This window comes from Panthera leo, chromosome B1 (genome assembly GCF_018350215.1).
Source record: "Panthera leo isolate Ple1 chromosome B1, P.leo_Ple1_pat1.1, whole genome shotgun sequence".
Lineage (NCBI taxonomy): Eukaryota > Metazoa > Chordata > Mammalia > Carnivora > Felidae > Panthera > Panthera leo.
The window spans coordinates 116,101,398-116,116,296 of NC_056682.1; the positions used below are offsets into that span (position 1 = coordinate 116,101,398).

At 37.1% G+C, this 14,899-nt stretch overlaps 2 protein-coding genes across 8 annotated transcripts in view; one reads left to right on the forward strand and one right to left on the reverse strand.

Moving 5' to 3' along the window:
• AIMP1 (aminoacyl tRNA synthetase complex interacting multifunctional protein 1) overlaps positions 1-4,610 on the reverse strand; it is a 50,400-nt gene extending 45,790 nt beyond the window's left edge. For 2 of the 6 annotated variants that reach the window (XR_006201786.1, XM_042935760.1), the window contains exon 1: positions 4,290-4,591. Coding sequence is in view for 2 of the 6 variants with exons in the window: in XM_042935760.1 (XP_042791694.1) it covers positions 4,290-4,291 (2 nt within the window). In the remaining 4 variants the exon portion in view is untranslated. Of the gene's footprint in view, positions 1-3,676; positions 3,939-4,289 lie in introns of those variants that run through there. The other 4 variants (XM_042935757.1, XM_042935756.1, XM_042935754.1 and 1 more) reach the window with 4 other exon arrangements.
• A 164-nt stretch (positions 4,611-4,774) lies between these two features.
• Positions 4,775-14,899, forward strand: part of TBCK (TBC1 domain containing kinase) — a 225,809-nt gene continuing 215,684 nt past the window's right edge. Inside the window, exons 1-2 of one of the 2 annotated variants that reach the window (XM_042935749.1) lie at positions 4,775-4,912; positions 10,801-11,021. In XM_042935749.1, the coding sequence (XP_042791683.1) occupies positions 10,829-11,021 (193 nt within the window). In that variant the 5' untranslated portion in view covers positions 4,775-4,912; positions 10,801-10,828. The remainder of the gene's footprint in view (positions 4,913-10,800; positions 11,022-14,899) is intronic. The other variant, XM_042935748.1, reaches the window with a different exon arrangement.

Genomic DNA, 14,899 nt, shown 5'->3' on the forward strand with positions numbered 1-14,899 from the left:
GTTAGCTCTTTTAATATTGAAGCTCGAATTTCTATAAAAGACATTAATTCTGTAGAGTTTCCCAATGTATTTAACCACAAAATCCTAACCAAGGAGCACCTATTATAGAACTAATATCCTCTAAAACATTTTGGGAATACTGGCTTAATCTGTACTAAATTTTATTTAATGATTAGGAGATTAAAATACACATAATAATTGCATGCATAGTAATTACAAATGCAAAACACATAGAAAAAAAGAGAAAACAGTACATGAGTACGTAAACTGGGTTTGGATAGTAAGTTTCTGGATAATTTAGACTTTTCTTCTTCCTTTACTAATTTTAAAAAATAATGAATTTATTTTATAACAAAAAAACATTTGAAAAGTATTATCTAAATTATTTTGCCTTTAATTTTGTTCTTAATATTCATCATGGGTCATTAAATCTAAAAAGCCATTGTAAGATGCTGCTATTCATTAAAGCTGTTGCTGATTTTAGGAAATACATGAATTTAAACTACATCTTAATCATTAAAACATATACAAAAGGTTATTTCTGAGATTCCTATCATTGCCAAATGGCTTCCCTATACCTCAGTAGTCTTTCCCCACTCTGATTCTAAATTGTCAGTAACTTCTTTTAAATAACAAATTCCCTGCCCCGGCTTTTCAATGTTAGGAACCAAATATAAACAAATAAGCTATTGCTTTGAAATGGAAATTTTAAGTGCAGGTTTTCAATTTTATTTTATAGTATAGGAATTCTACAAAAATTTGGAAGGGTCTCTCTACTTCCCAAACACCTGATTTCACTGTTTCAGAACTTCAACTAGGTAAAAGTTTATGTTCTTCTTAGACACTCTAAGTACTGTATTTCATAAAATCTAAGATGCCGCCAATTGTAAAATGGCTCCAATCATAAGATGCTCTGGCATTTTATGTACCATTAAGAAAAAAAAACACACACCCTGTATCATTTGAAAAATCTCTTTTAAATTTAGCCCTATTTTTTTTTTTTTTTAATTTTTTTTCAACGTTTTTTATTTATTTTTGGGACAGAGAGACACAGAGCATGAACGGGGGAGGGGCAGAGAGAGAGGGAGACACAGAATCGGAAACAGGCTCCAGGCTCCGAGCCATCAGCCCAGAGCCTGACGCGGGGCTCGAACCCACGGACCGCGAGATCGTGACCTGGCTGAAGTCGGACGCTTAACCGACTGCGCCACCCAGGTGCCCCTAGCCCTATTTTTATCTTATGTCACTCTTTTGTTTCCCCGTATCTGTGTATACACAGTGACTTTTCATTTTAATGGTAAATCTGCATATAAAGGATACTTAAAATGGAGATTAAGGCCAACAACTACATACCAACACTACACGTAACCAAACTGATGACAATATTAACCATAATGACCAAGTCTGCATTAAGTACAGGCACTGACAACTGTCGCAAGTGCCACTTAGTTCATAGTGACTTTAAGACATCAATAATTGTGAAATGTAAATATGAGAAAAACATGTATATCAGAATAAACTATAGTGATTTTAATCAATTTTTTCTCTCCCTTTCTACCATCATTCTTATTCTAACCTTCCAATCTTCATTCCTCCATTTGCTTCATAATCTAACTGCCAAATCACCCCACAAGGAGAACATTTTTATTACCGTGCTACAGAAGGGATACTTTTTAGAACAAAGTTAGTACCTCTACTAGGATTTAAAACCTGTCAAATGTAAGAATTTTTAAAAAGGTATATAATAAAATTAAATATTTTGAGGACAATCCCTCCCAGAGAGACTCAAACTACAATAGCAGTGGTAGCTGGCAGTAATTCCACGAGTATTTTTGCAACCTTTGCCAAAATATTGAAAACAGACCTAAAACTATGCTTTTTGTGAATGTTTATTTATTTGGCGTGTGGTCAGGGCACGAATTCAAATTCTAACTTGGACATTCATCAGCTGTGTCACTGTTTTTATTTAAAAATTTTTGAGGTGGGCCACCTGGCTGGCTCAGTCAGTTAAGCCTCCAACTTCGGCTCAGGTCATGATCTCACCACTCCTGAGTTCGAGCCCTGCATCGGACTCTGTGCTGACAGCTCAGAGCATGGAGTGTGTTTCTGATTCTGTCTCCATCTCTCTCTGCTGACCCTCCCCGCTTGTGATCTGTCTCTGTCTCTCTCAAATATAAATCAACATTAATTTTTTTTTTTTTTTTTTTTTTTTTTTTAATTTTTGAGGTATAGGGGCACCTGGTTGGCTCAGTCGGTTGAGCGTCTGACTTCGGCTCAGGTCATGATCCCGTGTTCCATGAGTTCAAGCCCCACGTGGGGCTCTGTGTTGAACGCTCAGAGCCTGGAGCCTGCTTCAGATTCTGTGTCTCCCTCTCTCTCTGCCCCTCCCCTGCTCATGCTCTGTCTCTCTCTCTCTCTCTCTCTGTCAAAAATAAATAAACGTTAAAAAAATTTAAATTTTTGCGGTATAACACATTAGTTTTAGATGCACGTGATTCGATACTTATGTGTACTGCAAAATGATCACATTAGTCCAGTTAACGTCCTTCACCATAGTTACCAAAATTTTTTTCGTGTAATGAGAACCTTCAAGATCCACTCTTCTAGCTACTTTCAAATATTCAATAGAGTATTAACCATAGTCACTGCTTTGTATATCTCCATGACTTACTCATTTTAAAACTGGAAATTTGTTTTTATTCTTGATTGTTTTTCTTTACTTACTGGAGTGCCTTCTTCCTCTTTACTAATAAGGGCACAAGGAGTCTTGGGGGACTTAAGGGATGGCTATGAGAAGACAGTCCATACATTTTAGGTATTATGGCCATTGACACAGAAAATCTTCCTGTCCAGTGAAATATGCATAAAATTTAAAAAAAGGGTATGTCTAGGCCTCTCATGGCCTTCTTAGCAAACACCAAGGTCACCTTTTACCTGATTCAGAATTTCTTCAGTAGGGTTTAACCATCCCTTTACATTCAAAGAAGCACTCAGCAATATCTTACTCCCATTTCCTATCCAAGAACACAGCTAATAACAACAGCCACTATTTTAATGAGCCAAGCATATTACATATGGAGTCCTTTAAGCTTTTCAACCGTGTGAGATAACATTTCCATTTTATAGAAAAATTCAGAGAAAGTATGACTTATCTAAATCCATTCAAATATTAAATGGCAAAGCTCTGATTTTAACTTGTGTTAAAACTCACACTACACTTCATTTTCAAAGTGTTTCCCAAATCTAATTAGAGAAAATTAACTTACTACCCACCAATAATCTTATCCATCTAAATTAAGGGCACTAAGAACCTGACCATCCATTTCTCACCACCCTTACTCAAGCTACCATGTCTCCTCTACCATGTCTACGAAAAAAGCCTCCAAACTGGTCTTTCTTCTACCCTGTCCCTTTCAATATATTCTCCACAGCAGCCAGTAAGATCCTCTTTTTAAAAGGAAGCCAGATTATGTCGTCTACTGCTCAAAAGTCTCCAATAGCTTAGATGCCCTCAATATCTTTCATGATCTGTTCCTTCTATGACTTTGTCTCTAGCTTTAATCCCTTAACTCAACTCCAACCCACAAGCTTCCTTGCTATTCAGGAGAGTTTATGTTTCATGGCATCAACTAGCAATAACTGTTTATGGCTGGTTCCTCCACCTGACTGCACTTACCCCAGACACTTGTATGGTTAATTCTCTCACTGACGCCAGCTCTTGCTTGAAAGTTGTCTTTTCAGTGAGACTTTCCCTGGCCACACTAATATTTCAAACTATATCCTCCTCTGCTTTATTACTTATCCCTTAAGCGCCCATCACGACCTGCAATAGAACATGTTTTTCTTAATTCTGTTTAGGATGTCTTCCTCCATAAAATGCGGACTACAGGAAGATAGGGGTTTCTGTTTTGTCCATCGTTCTGTTCCCAATGCCTAAAACAGTACTAGAAACATGGTGGGCGCATAACTAACTGAATGACTTCCTGACCCACCCCCACCCCTTTCACACACACCGGCGCGCGCGCACACATATAACTAAACGTGTTTGTGAATATATCTTTTCCAGTAGCAGCCTTTCTGTCAGCCCCGCATCCCATTTCTCAAACTTGGTTCCTTCAAGAGGTACCAAGCTGTTCCCTATTCCACATGCCAAGACTGGTGCTGGTATAAACGTACTTCCCACCAGTATTCGGAGGCTAGGTCCTATCTCCCCAAGATGAGTAAGGGAAGGAGGACTCTCCTTTGACCTCAACACGCCTACCCCCGGACCCTCTCAGGGAGTCACTCACATAAATCGGTGGACAGAGCAACCTGGAGAGCCTCACCGGGTAGCCTCAGTCTTCAGCAATTAGGGGCACCGTCCCGCACCCGACGGCAGTGAGAAAGGACCCAACGAGGTGTCCTCACCAAACGCCTGAGCGTTCCACCGACTTAACGTCAAATTCTGTCGCCCCTTCCCGGGCGTAACCGCACCACGCTGTCCGTCTTCTATTTCCTCAGCTAATAACTTAAACTCCTCTGTACCTCTTCCTTGGTAGCTACATTTTGTCACCGGTTGGGTAAGGGGCAAAACGCCGGACGTCGGGTCTTTCCTCCATGTTGTGTCGTGGAGGTTGTGAGGTCAGAGGAAACGGCCGGGCTGAATCGAGGGCGGGGGTGGGGAGAGCTGGGAGCTGTCATTGGAGCGGGTCTGGCTCGCGGTCCCGGCCAGATTCCGAGCCGGGAATTTCGGCGGATTTAGCTCGCAGGCAAAACGCAATCCCAGCGCTCCCGGAGCGGCCTCTTTTGTAGAAGCACCTGAGATGCTGGGTGTGGTGCACTAAACGGTAGCGACAGCAGCAGCCACAGCAAGCTGGGGCCCTGTGTAGAAGCTCCATCCCCTTGTCTCTGTGCCCGCCTGACTCAGAGGCAGGTATTTGGGTTCGTCAGTTTTGTGTGTCGTAGTGGGTGGGGCCGGTGGGAGGTAGAGGAATGTCAGGTGCAGCGAGTGGCCCAGTTTGTCCGCAGTAGAGGAGCCAACCTTTGGAGCTGCTTGCTACTGAGTCCTGTGCCCAAATGGAGCTAATGTCCGCCTTCCTTCCTACACACGTTTACCCGAGTCCTTTGAGAACTGTAGGCAGATGTTTAAGAATAACCACTGCATCACTGCTTCGAAGGAAGATTTAAAGAGGCGTTGGAGAATGTAGATTCAGTTCTCCATTACTCACCGTAGATGCAAAGTCTTGGTTTTGTTTTGGTTTTCAAAGGTTTAGTCATTTGTCGAGACATAACGTTCCCTTGTGGAGTTGGGGAATGTGAACTGGAAGTTCCTTTAGAATTGCCAGTGATTTCTTTTCAAGGCCCCTTGGTTCCTGTTTTTGTTTGGGACAGAAAGACAACTTTTTGAGGGAAAGTATATAAAATAAATGAGCTAGTGTTATTCGCCCGTTGAAGAAATGTGTGAATTATTTTATTCATGATGAAATCGGTATCTTTTGTACTGTTTTTTTTTTTGACCTTCGCCCCCCGACCTCCAATCTAATTTCGACTCCCAAATTCTTTGTGGGTAGGGATTGTGTCTCGTCCACTGTCGTTGGCCCTGAAGCTGGAAAAACACCTGAGTTAAAATAGGTTCAAGATATTGGTTGAATGAATGAATTTTCAAACCCCATTCCTACGTTGTATTTCCTCAACTAATCTCTCTCTCAACTTCAACTGTTTTCTTTTTTTTCACTAGCTTTCTTCCACTCACCAAGTGTGAACAAATCTATGTGTATATTTTTTTATATGTGAACCTTTTTATGTGCAATAATCTACATGAGTGCTTGGTAGTTGAAGGAGAACATTGATGAAATATTTTACACTAATTCGTGTCTTATCTTTTTGAATCATTTGCGTTTCTTTGTTTGGTTCTTTGCTTTTCAGTTGTCTGATAGTCTGTCTAATTGAAAATCAAATAGTATAATATAGAAGGATTGCATAATAAAATGCAATGGTTTAGTGTCTTCCTTCCTACCCTTAGTCCTATTCCTCAGAAATAACCCCCTTTAACCTTGTTAAACCTTAGATCTATAAGTTGAATAGTAAAAGAAAATGCTCACTCTTTTTTTTCTTTCTTTCTTTTTTTTTTTTTTTTTTTTACTTTTTAAGACAAACTATCCATAACCTCCCTTATCCAAAGTTTTGAATAGTCATTACATTTTTTAGTTTTCATATTGGTTAATGTTATAATTCTAAATAATATACGTAAATTATTTTTTCACAATTTTCAAAAATATATTTTGGCTCCTTGTTTCATAAAATGAGGAAAGTAATGACTCTACCTTCATTGCCCCTGCAAAAACTATATCTATCACTTCCACCATCCCCTATCTGGACTTTTATTTATACATTGTTAAGGTTAATAATATTTATATTACATTTCTTAACTACAATTTTTTTTGCTTTTTTTATGTGTGCTAAAAAATAACAAAATGTTACAATATTATGGCTTTGTAAATATTCCTAAGTACAGAGTCAAAAAGTATGCTATGATACATTTCCTTCCCAGTTTCTTAATTTCATGACCCCTGTGCCACACTAAGGAGAAGACTTGTAATATTAAGATCAGATTGATTTCTTCTTTCTTCCCCTATAATGACCAAAAAATTATGCCATAGTTAAGTGTGATTTATGTTTTGGGCCATGTACATCTTATATAGTTTTTAACCCTCCTCACTTTTACAAAGGACTTTCTGTTTTCTTTTGAGGGAAAGTTAGTTACATTGTTTTTGTTTTCACCAAATCCTTCCATCTTACGCTTTCTTTACCACATCCTCTCATTCTTTGTATGAGAAGCTTCCATTCCATATCTTTGCTTGAAGATGTTCCCTTAAAGCCCAATTACTTTCTGTTTAATGTGAACAGATTACATTCGGGTAAGTTACATTCTTTCTTAACCACACATTTTCTGTTATTTGTTTTTCTCCTCTGTTTTGGTAGAATACATCCTAAGAATATTTATTCATAAAAGGTATGTGGATGTTAATTTTATTTTTTAATGTTCATATGGCTGTAAATTATTATTATTTATTTTTGCTATAATGATGGATAGTTTGGCAGGGTATAGAAGCAAAATTTTGTCTCTTTAAGTCTTTCAAAGCTTCACTGTCCTCTAACTTTCACTATTGCTCATGAGAGAATGAGAATGCCACTCTTAATTTGTTGAGGCCTGAACTATTTATTTTCTCTCTGGAATGACTAAAAAATTTTATTTTCCTTGATGCTTTGAAAATGTATGATGACATGTCTTGTGAGTTTATTCTTGAAGTGAACTCATTGAAAGGAGCTAGGAAAAATGTCATAGTGTGGGTATTTTTCATTTGCCCTCCTCGATATTATAAGCCTTTCTAATTTGAAGGTACAATTTCCCTTCAACCGTGGGGAATTTTTCTCCTATTCTGTCTTCTATAATTTATTCTCCTTTATTTTCCTCTGTTCTCTTTTTGAAACTGTTGTAAGGTGGTTTTTGTATACTTGGTTTGATTTACTATATCTATTATCTTTTCTCTTATGTTTTCATCTATTTGCTTTTTGTTCCATACCCTGAGCAGTTGTCTCAACTTTCTTTTCCAACACTTCAGTCTAACTTGGTAATAATTTAATTTCCAACCACTCATTTTTAATTATTCCTTCCTCATATTCTCTTAATTTTATTTTTTATAAGATACAATTTACATATCTTAAAATGCACTGATTTTAAGTGAGTAGTTTGATGAGTTTTGATACATGTAAACATCCATGTGACAACCATCACCCCAATCAAGATGCAGAACATCCAAAACTCCAAAAAAGTTCATTTTATCAATTTTTTCTTTTATGGTTAGTGCTTTTTGTTATCCTGCCTAAGAAATCTTTGCTATCCTAAGGTTGCATTTAGGTCTATAATCCATCTCAGATATTTGTGGATGTAACTGTAAGAATTGAGGGATTATTTTTTTTCTTTTCCATATGGATATATTGTTGTTTCAGCACCATTTGCTGAAAGACTGCCCTTTCCCTATTGATTTTCTTGGCCTTTGTTGGAAATCAATTCATTGTATTTTTAAAATTTTTTCAACTTAAAATTTAAAAAATATAAAGTATGTGGTCTCTAACACAAACATATGTAGATATAGAATATGGAAATTTGGAGCATAATAATAATATGAACACCCATTAAATCCACCAATTAAAAACTAAGATATTACTCAAGATTGTTGAAGCTTCTTATGGGTTCTTCCCTAATCTCACTCTGCTTTTCATACAGTGGTAACTGTATCCTCATATTTTTCTTCTCCTTCCTTCCATCCTCCTCCCCTTCTTCCTCATTATTATTATTATCACCTTTTTAAAAATTTTTTTAAGGTTTATTCATTTTTTGTAGAGAGAGAGTGTGAGTGGGGGAGGGGCAGAGAGAGAGGGAGACACAGAATCCAAAGCAGGCTCCACGCTCTGAACTGGCAGCACAGAGTCTGATGTGGGGCTCAAACTCATGGACCGTGAGATCGTGACCTGAGCTGAAGTCGGACGCTCAACCGTCTGAGCCACCCAGTTGCCCCTACCTTACTTTTTAATATAATATTACCTCAAATGTACATACTCCTGAATTATTTATTATTCAGCTTTTCTTGTTGAATATTATGAATATTGGCTTACATTTTATGTGCTTTTTTTCCCCACCCAACATTATATTTAGATTCATCTATGCTGATATATGTTGCTACAATTTGCTTATTTTCTGTCATGTATACTCTTCCATCAGATGAATGTACAGTTTCCTTAATCATTCACCTGTCTTTGGATATTTAAGTTTCCAGTTTGGGGATTAATAGGAACAACACCATGCTGATTTTTCTTGCATGTATCCCTTATTTATGTGTGTAGGACTTTCTGCCGGAATTGAATAGCAAAATAGTGTCAAACTGTTTTCCAAAGTGATTGTTTTAGTTTATATTCTCTTCATGTCCTAACATTTTGTATTATCAAATTTAATTAATCAGATTTAATTATTACTCTCTGGCAGGTATAAATTCTCCTATAGTTTTAATGAGCAGTTTCTTGAATATTAATGAGGATGTTCATTTTCTCATATATGTACCAGCAACTCCTTTTTACTCTTTTGTGAAATATGTTTTGCTACACCTCTTTTTATGTAATATCATGTCAAATCTTTCTAAATATATTTCAACTTGTTTTGGTTTTCATTGTTTTCTTTTGCATAACTTATTTTAGTCACCTCCAGGGCAGGTTTTTTAGTTTGTTTATTTTATTTTTTGCCCATTATGATGTGGTCTTTCTTCAACTATCTGATGATTCCTGGACAGTTCATGATTTTAGAGTTAAGGAAGTCTGTCTGAGAGCTTTGTGTATATGGACAGGCTTGTTGACTGCTATTCTGTGTTTTAGGATGGCTGGGTAGATAGTTATATCTTAACTGGGGCCCTACAAATTCCAGAATTAAGAGCAGTTTGCCTTTGTCACCATGCCCATACTAGCTATTTATTATAATTCTCACAAAGTTGGTTTATTTCTAGGAAAGAAACTTACCTTTTTTCCTTTGAGGAAAAATAACCAACTAGTAATGGGGGGCCAGTGACAAAGTTAATTCTTTTATTCTTCTGCCCTTTAAGTTATCATTCTCATTTCAAATCCTCTTCTGACTTCTGTTCCCCATTGTTTCTGCTTTTGTGATCTCAAGTTTCTGAATCTGAAGAGGCCCAACAGAGGTCTTGACTGCAATATACTTTATAGTTTCTTTCTTTTGCTTCTTAAAACAATACTTCATATGCCAAATGCTTTACTGGGGGTTTTTGGAATCTTTCATTAGGTCATGGCCCTTTTCTGTTTTCTTCCTTATTATGAATTTATACATTTAAAAGTATTTCCTTTTAATGTTTTTAATGAGGTTTCTGCACAGACATAAAAAGTGGTCTATTACTTTGATTTAGAATTCCAACATTTTGATTGTGAAAGCTGAGAAAGGAAGAATGCAGTGCTGGACCAATGGAATGTCTTTGTAGTGAGACACCTGGGTGAAAGATCTTTTTGTTCAGTGGCCTTTTTCCTTGTGATTGCCCTAATGTGATTCAGATTGATTTTGAGCAGGTTTCTTAATCTCCAGGTTGCTTTGTTACATAACTCTGGGGCACTATTTGTTTTGGAGACCATGCCAGTAGGATTGCCCTAGATATATACACGAAACATCTATCTTTAAACTGGAGGCAATAACATCTGTGAAGATTGTTGAGGGAATAAATTAAAACAGATCACATGGAAATTACCAAGCACAAAACCAAAACTGATTAGTTAAGTAACATAGAGGCTTCTGTTATCTAGTTTAATTTTTACTACTATTAATAGAGGCCTTGATAATTTAAAGGTAATGGTTGGAATACCTATTTCATCTTTTCTGACTTTACTTACTTTGCAAGAAGGAAAAATTCTTGATGGTCTATGGGTTGTTCAAGCTTTAGGTAAACAGAAGATCCTTATTGATGTGAATATGCAATAACAGACTTCCTCTTAACACTGTCAGACATCATTAGGAGGGAATGTTCTATTTTTTGCCTTTTTATGCCATTGAAAATCTTTGATTATGATTTAGAGCTACAATCTAAATTTATGATTGGGTGGTTTTTCCTCGTAGATATTATCTTGGAATTTTTTTACTTTGATTCTTTTTACTGTGAAGTGTTCTGATTGGCATTTTCCTCCAAGTTATATATTATTAATCATATTTAAGGTGAGAAAACACTGGCTTAATTTTTGGTTGATCTGTCATAAAATTCTCTCCTTTTCCAGATTATCTTAGAAGATCTAGGATTCTGAAATGTTTCCCCTGAAGGATGCTGAAATGGGTGCCTTTACCTTCTTTGCCTCAGCTCTGCCACATGATGTTTGTGGAAGTAATGGGCTTCCTCTTACACCAAATTCCATCAAAATTTTGGGGCGATTTCAAATCCTTAAGACCATCACTCATCCCAGACTTTGCCAGTATGTGGATATTTCTAGGGGAAAGCATGGTAAGTTGTTCTTTTCTTCTGTTTTTGTATTCCTTACTCTGTTACCTTGATTAGGTTACAAGTATATAGTGAGCGCATACAATAGTCAGTATATGTGGGTATGTGCATGCCCTCACCTTCAGTCCAGCCAAACTGAGTCTTTTGAGTTTTCCTGATTGCCCTGGCCCCTCACAGGTCCCTGTTTTTATACTCTGCTATTTTCTTTCATGGGTTATATTATTCTCTGCAATCTGAGCTTAATCCCTTTCCTAATTTCTTATATATCTTTTATCAGATTTTATTATTATTTTCTATTTAATTTGTCTCTTTTGAGGATTCTCAGTTCTTGACTTTTGCCCCTAACCTCAGAGAGACAGTACTGCACCTGGTACATAGAAGGCATTCAGTAAGTGTTGAGTGAGTAAATTAATGAATGACTACATTTGAGAAATTCGTATTTTTCAGATCTGAGAATCAGGATTTTTAATTTTCTCTTTCAGAGAAACCACCTATCTTAAGCATATTTCTTCAATTCTGTAAAAAGGAAATGAAAGCTCTCATACCAGAAATTTGAGAAGTGTCTATTTAAATGTATTTTATGATTGAAAGTAGTTATTTGGGCTGTCTTCAAATGAAAACAGTCACTATTTTTTTCTTTTGGAATTTATTCTTTTCTTTCTTTTTTTTTTTTTATGAGTTCAGAAGAAGTGTTTATTGCCTTCTTATGTGGTTGCTGTGTAGGGCATAAGAAGGTATTGCATAAGCTTAATAGGTAAGAGAGCGATTAATGAATAAGCTGACTTTTCCTCATTGCTGCTTTTACCAAAGGAAAAAAATGTTCTCAGTGTTGGGCAACTAAATAAAAAGAGCCTCATTCCAGAAACAGAGGTTCTTCGTAGCACACCAAATATTTCTGAGTCTCTTCTGAGCCATGTTGTGGTGGGGGAATATAAACAGGAGCTGATAGTTTGGAGGAGGGCCAGCCTCAGAGAACGTGTCCTCATCCCCTAACATAGTCAAGATTCAAAGAAATTATTGTATAGTTCATGATGTCCAAGTGCTTCCCTGTCCATGCTGAAGCCTCTCTTCTTCCTTAAGGCCGGGAAGACTATCATTCCGCCAGTGGACAGATCCCTGATGAGGCCCATAGGTTCACCGGGCAGACACCCCCTGTGATTATTGCCACCTGACCCCTCATCATTGTTCCCTTTCTTTTTTTTTTTTCAATTTTATTTTTTTTAATTTACATCCAAGTTAGTTAGCATATAGTGCAACAATGATTTCAGGAGTAGATTCCTTAATGCCCTTTACCCATTTAGCCCATCCCCGCCCCACACCCCCTCCAGCAACCCTCAGTTTGTTCTCCTTATTTATGAGTCTCTTATGCTTTGTCCCCCTCCCTGTTTTATATTTTTGTTTCCCTTCCCTTATGTTCATCTGTTTTGTCTCTTAAAGTCCTCATATGAGTGAAGTCATAGAATATTTGTCTTTCTCTGACTAATTTCACTTAGCATAATACTCTCCAGTTCCATCCACGTAGTTGCAAATGACAAGATTTCATTCTTTTTGATTGCCAAGTAATCCTCCATTGTGTGTGTGTGTGTGTGTGTGTGTGTGTGTGTGTATACATATATATATATGTATATATATATATATGTATATATATACATATATATACCACATGTTCTTTATCCATTCATCCATCAATGGACATTTGGGCTCTTTCCATAATTTGGCTATTGTTGATAGTGCTGCTATAAACATGGGGGGTGCATGTATCCCTTCGAAACAGCACACCTGTATCCTGTGGATAAATGCCTAGTAGTGCAATTGCTGGGTTGTAGGGTAGTTCTATTTTTAGTTTTTTGAGGAACCTCCATAATGTTTTCCAGAGTGGCTGTGTTCCCACCAACAATGAAAAAGAGATCCTCTTTCTTGGCATCCTTGCCAACATCTGTTGTTGCCTGAGTTGTTAATGTTAGCCATTCTGACAGGGCTAAGGTGGTATCTCATTGTGGTTTTGATTTATATTTCCCTGATGATGAGTGATGTTGAGCATTTTTTCATGTGTCAGTTGGCCATCTGGATGTCTTCCTTGGAGAAGTGTCTGTTCATGTCTTTTGCCCATTTCTTCACTGGATTATTTGTTTTTTGGGTGTTGAGTTTGATAAGTTCTTTATAGATTTTGGATACTAACCCTTTATCTCATATATCATTTGCAAATATCTTCTCCCATTCTGTCGGTTGCCTTTTAGTTTTGCTGATTGTTTCCTTTGCTGTGCAGAACGTTTTTTGGGTTTTTTTTTGGTTTTTTTTTGGTTTTTCTTTGATGAGGTCCCAGTAGTTCATTTTTGCTTTTGTTTTCCTTGCCTCAGGAGATGTGTTGAGTAAGAAGTTGCTGCAGCCAAGATCAAAGAAGTTTTTGCCTGCTTTCTCCTCGAGGATTTTGATGGCTTCCTGGCTTACACTTAGTTCTTTCATCCATTTTGAGTTTATTTTTGTGTATGGTGTAAGAAAGTGGTCCAGGTTCGTTCTTCTGCATGTCGCTGTCCAGTTTTCCCAGCACCACTTGCTGAAGAGAATGTCTTTATTCCATTGGATATTCTTTCCTGCTTTGTCAAAGATTAGTTGGCCATACATTTGTGGGTCCATTTCTAGCGTCTCTATTCTGTTCCATTGGTCTGTTCTTGTGCCAGTACCATACTGTCTTGATGATTACAGCTTTGTAGTATAGCTTGAAGTCTGGAATTGTGATGCCTCCAGCTTTGGTTTTCTTTTTCAAGATTGCTTTGGCTATTCAGGGTCTTTTCTGGTTCCATATAAATTTTGGGATCATTTGTTCAGCTCTGAAGAACGCTGGCATTATTTTGATAGGGATTGCATTGAATATGTAGATTGTTTTGGGTAGTATCGGCATTTTAACAATATTTGTTCTAACTATCCAGGAGCATGGAATCTTTTCCATTTTTTGTGTCTTCTTCAATTTCTTTCATAAGCTTTCTATAGTTTTCAGTGTATAGATTTTTCACCTCTTTGGTTAGATTTATTCCTAGGTACTTTGTGGTTTTTGGTGCAACTATAAATGGGATTGATTTTTTGATTTCTCTTTCTGTTGCTTCATTGTTGGTGTATAGGAATGCAACCGATTTCTGTGCATTGATTTTATATCCTACAGCTTTGCTGAATTCATGAATCAATTCTAGCAGTTTTTTGGTGGAATCTTTAGGGTTTTCCGTATAGAGTATCATGTCATCTATGAAGAGTGAAAGTTTGACCTCCTTCTGGACAATTTGAATGCCTTTAATTTGTGTTGTCTGATTGCAGAGGCTAAGACCTCCAATTCTATGTTGAATAACAGTGGTGAGAGTGGACATTCCTGTTTTGTTCCTGACCTTAGGGGGAAAGCTCCCAGATTTTTCCCATTGAGGATGATATTAGCATTGGATCATTCATATTTGGCTTTTATGATCTGGAGGTATGCTCCTTCTATCCCTACTTTCTTGAGAGTTTTTATCAAGAAAGGATGCTGTATTTTGTCAAATGCTTTCTCTGCATCTATTGAGAGGATCAGATGGTTCTTGTCCTTTCTTTTATTGATGTGATGAATCACATTGTTTGTTTCGTGGATATTGAACCAGCCCTGCCTCACCAGTATAAATCCCACTTGGTCGTGGTGAATAATTTTTTTAATATATTATTGGATCCCGTTGGCTAATATCTTGTTGAGGATTTTTGCATCCATGTTCATCAGGGAAATTGGTCTATACTTCTCCTTTTTAGTGGGGTCTCTGTCTGGTTTTAGAACCAAGGTAATACTGACTTCATAGAAAGAGTTTGGAAGTTTTCCTTCCATTTCTATTTTTTGGAACAGTTTCAAGAGAATAGATGTTAACTCTTCC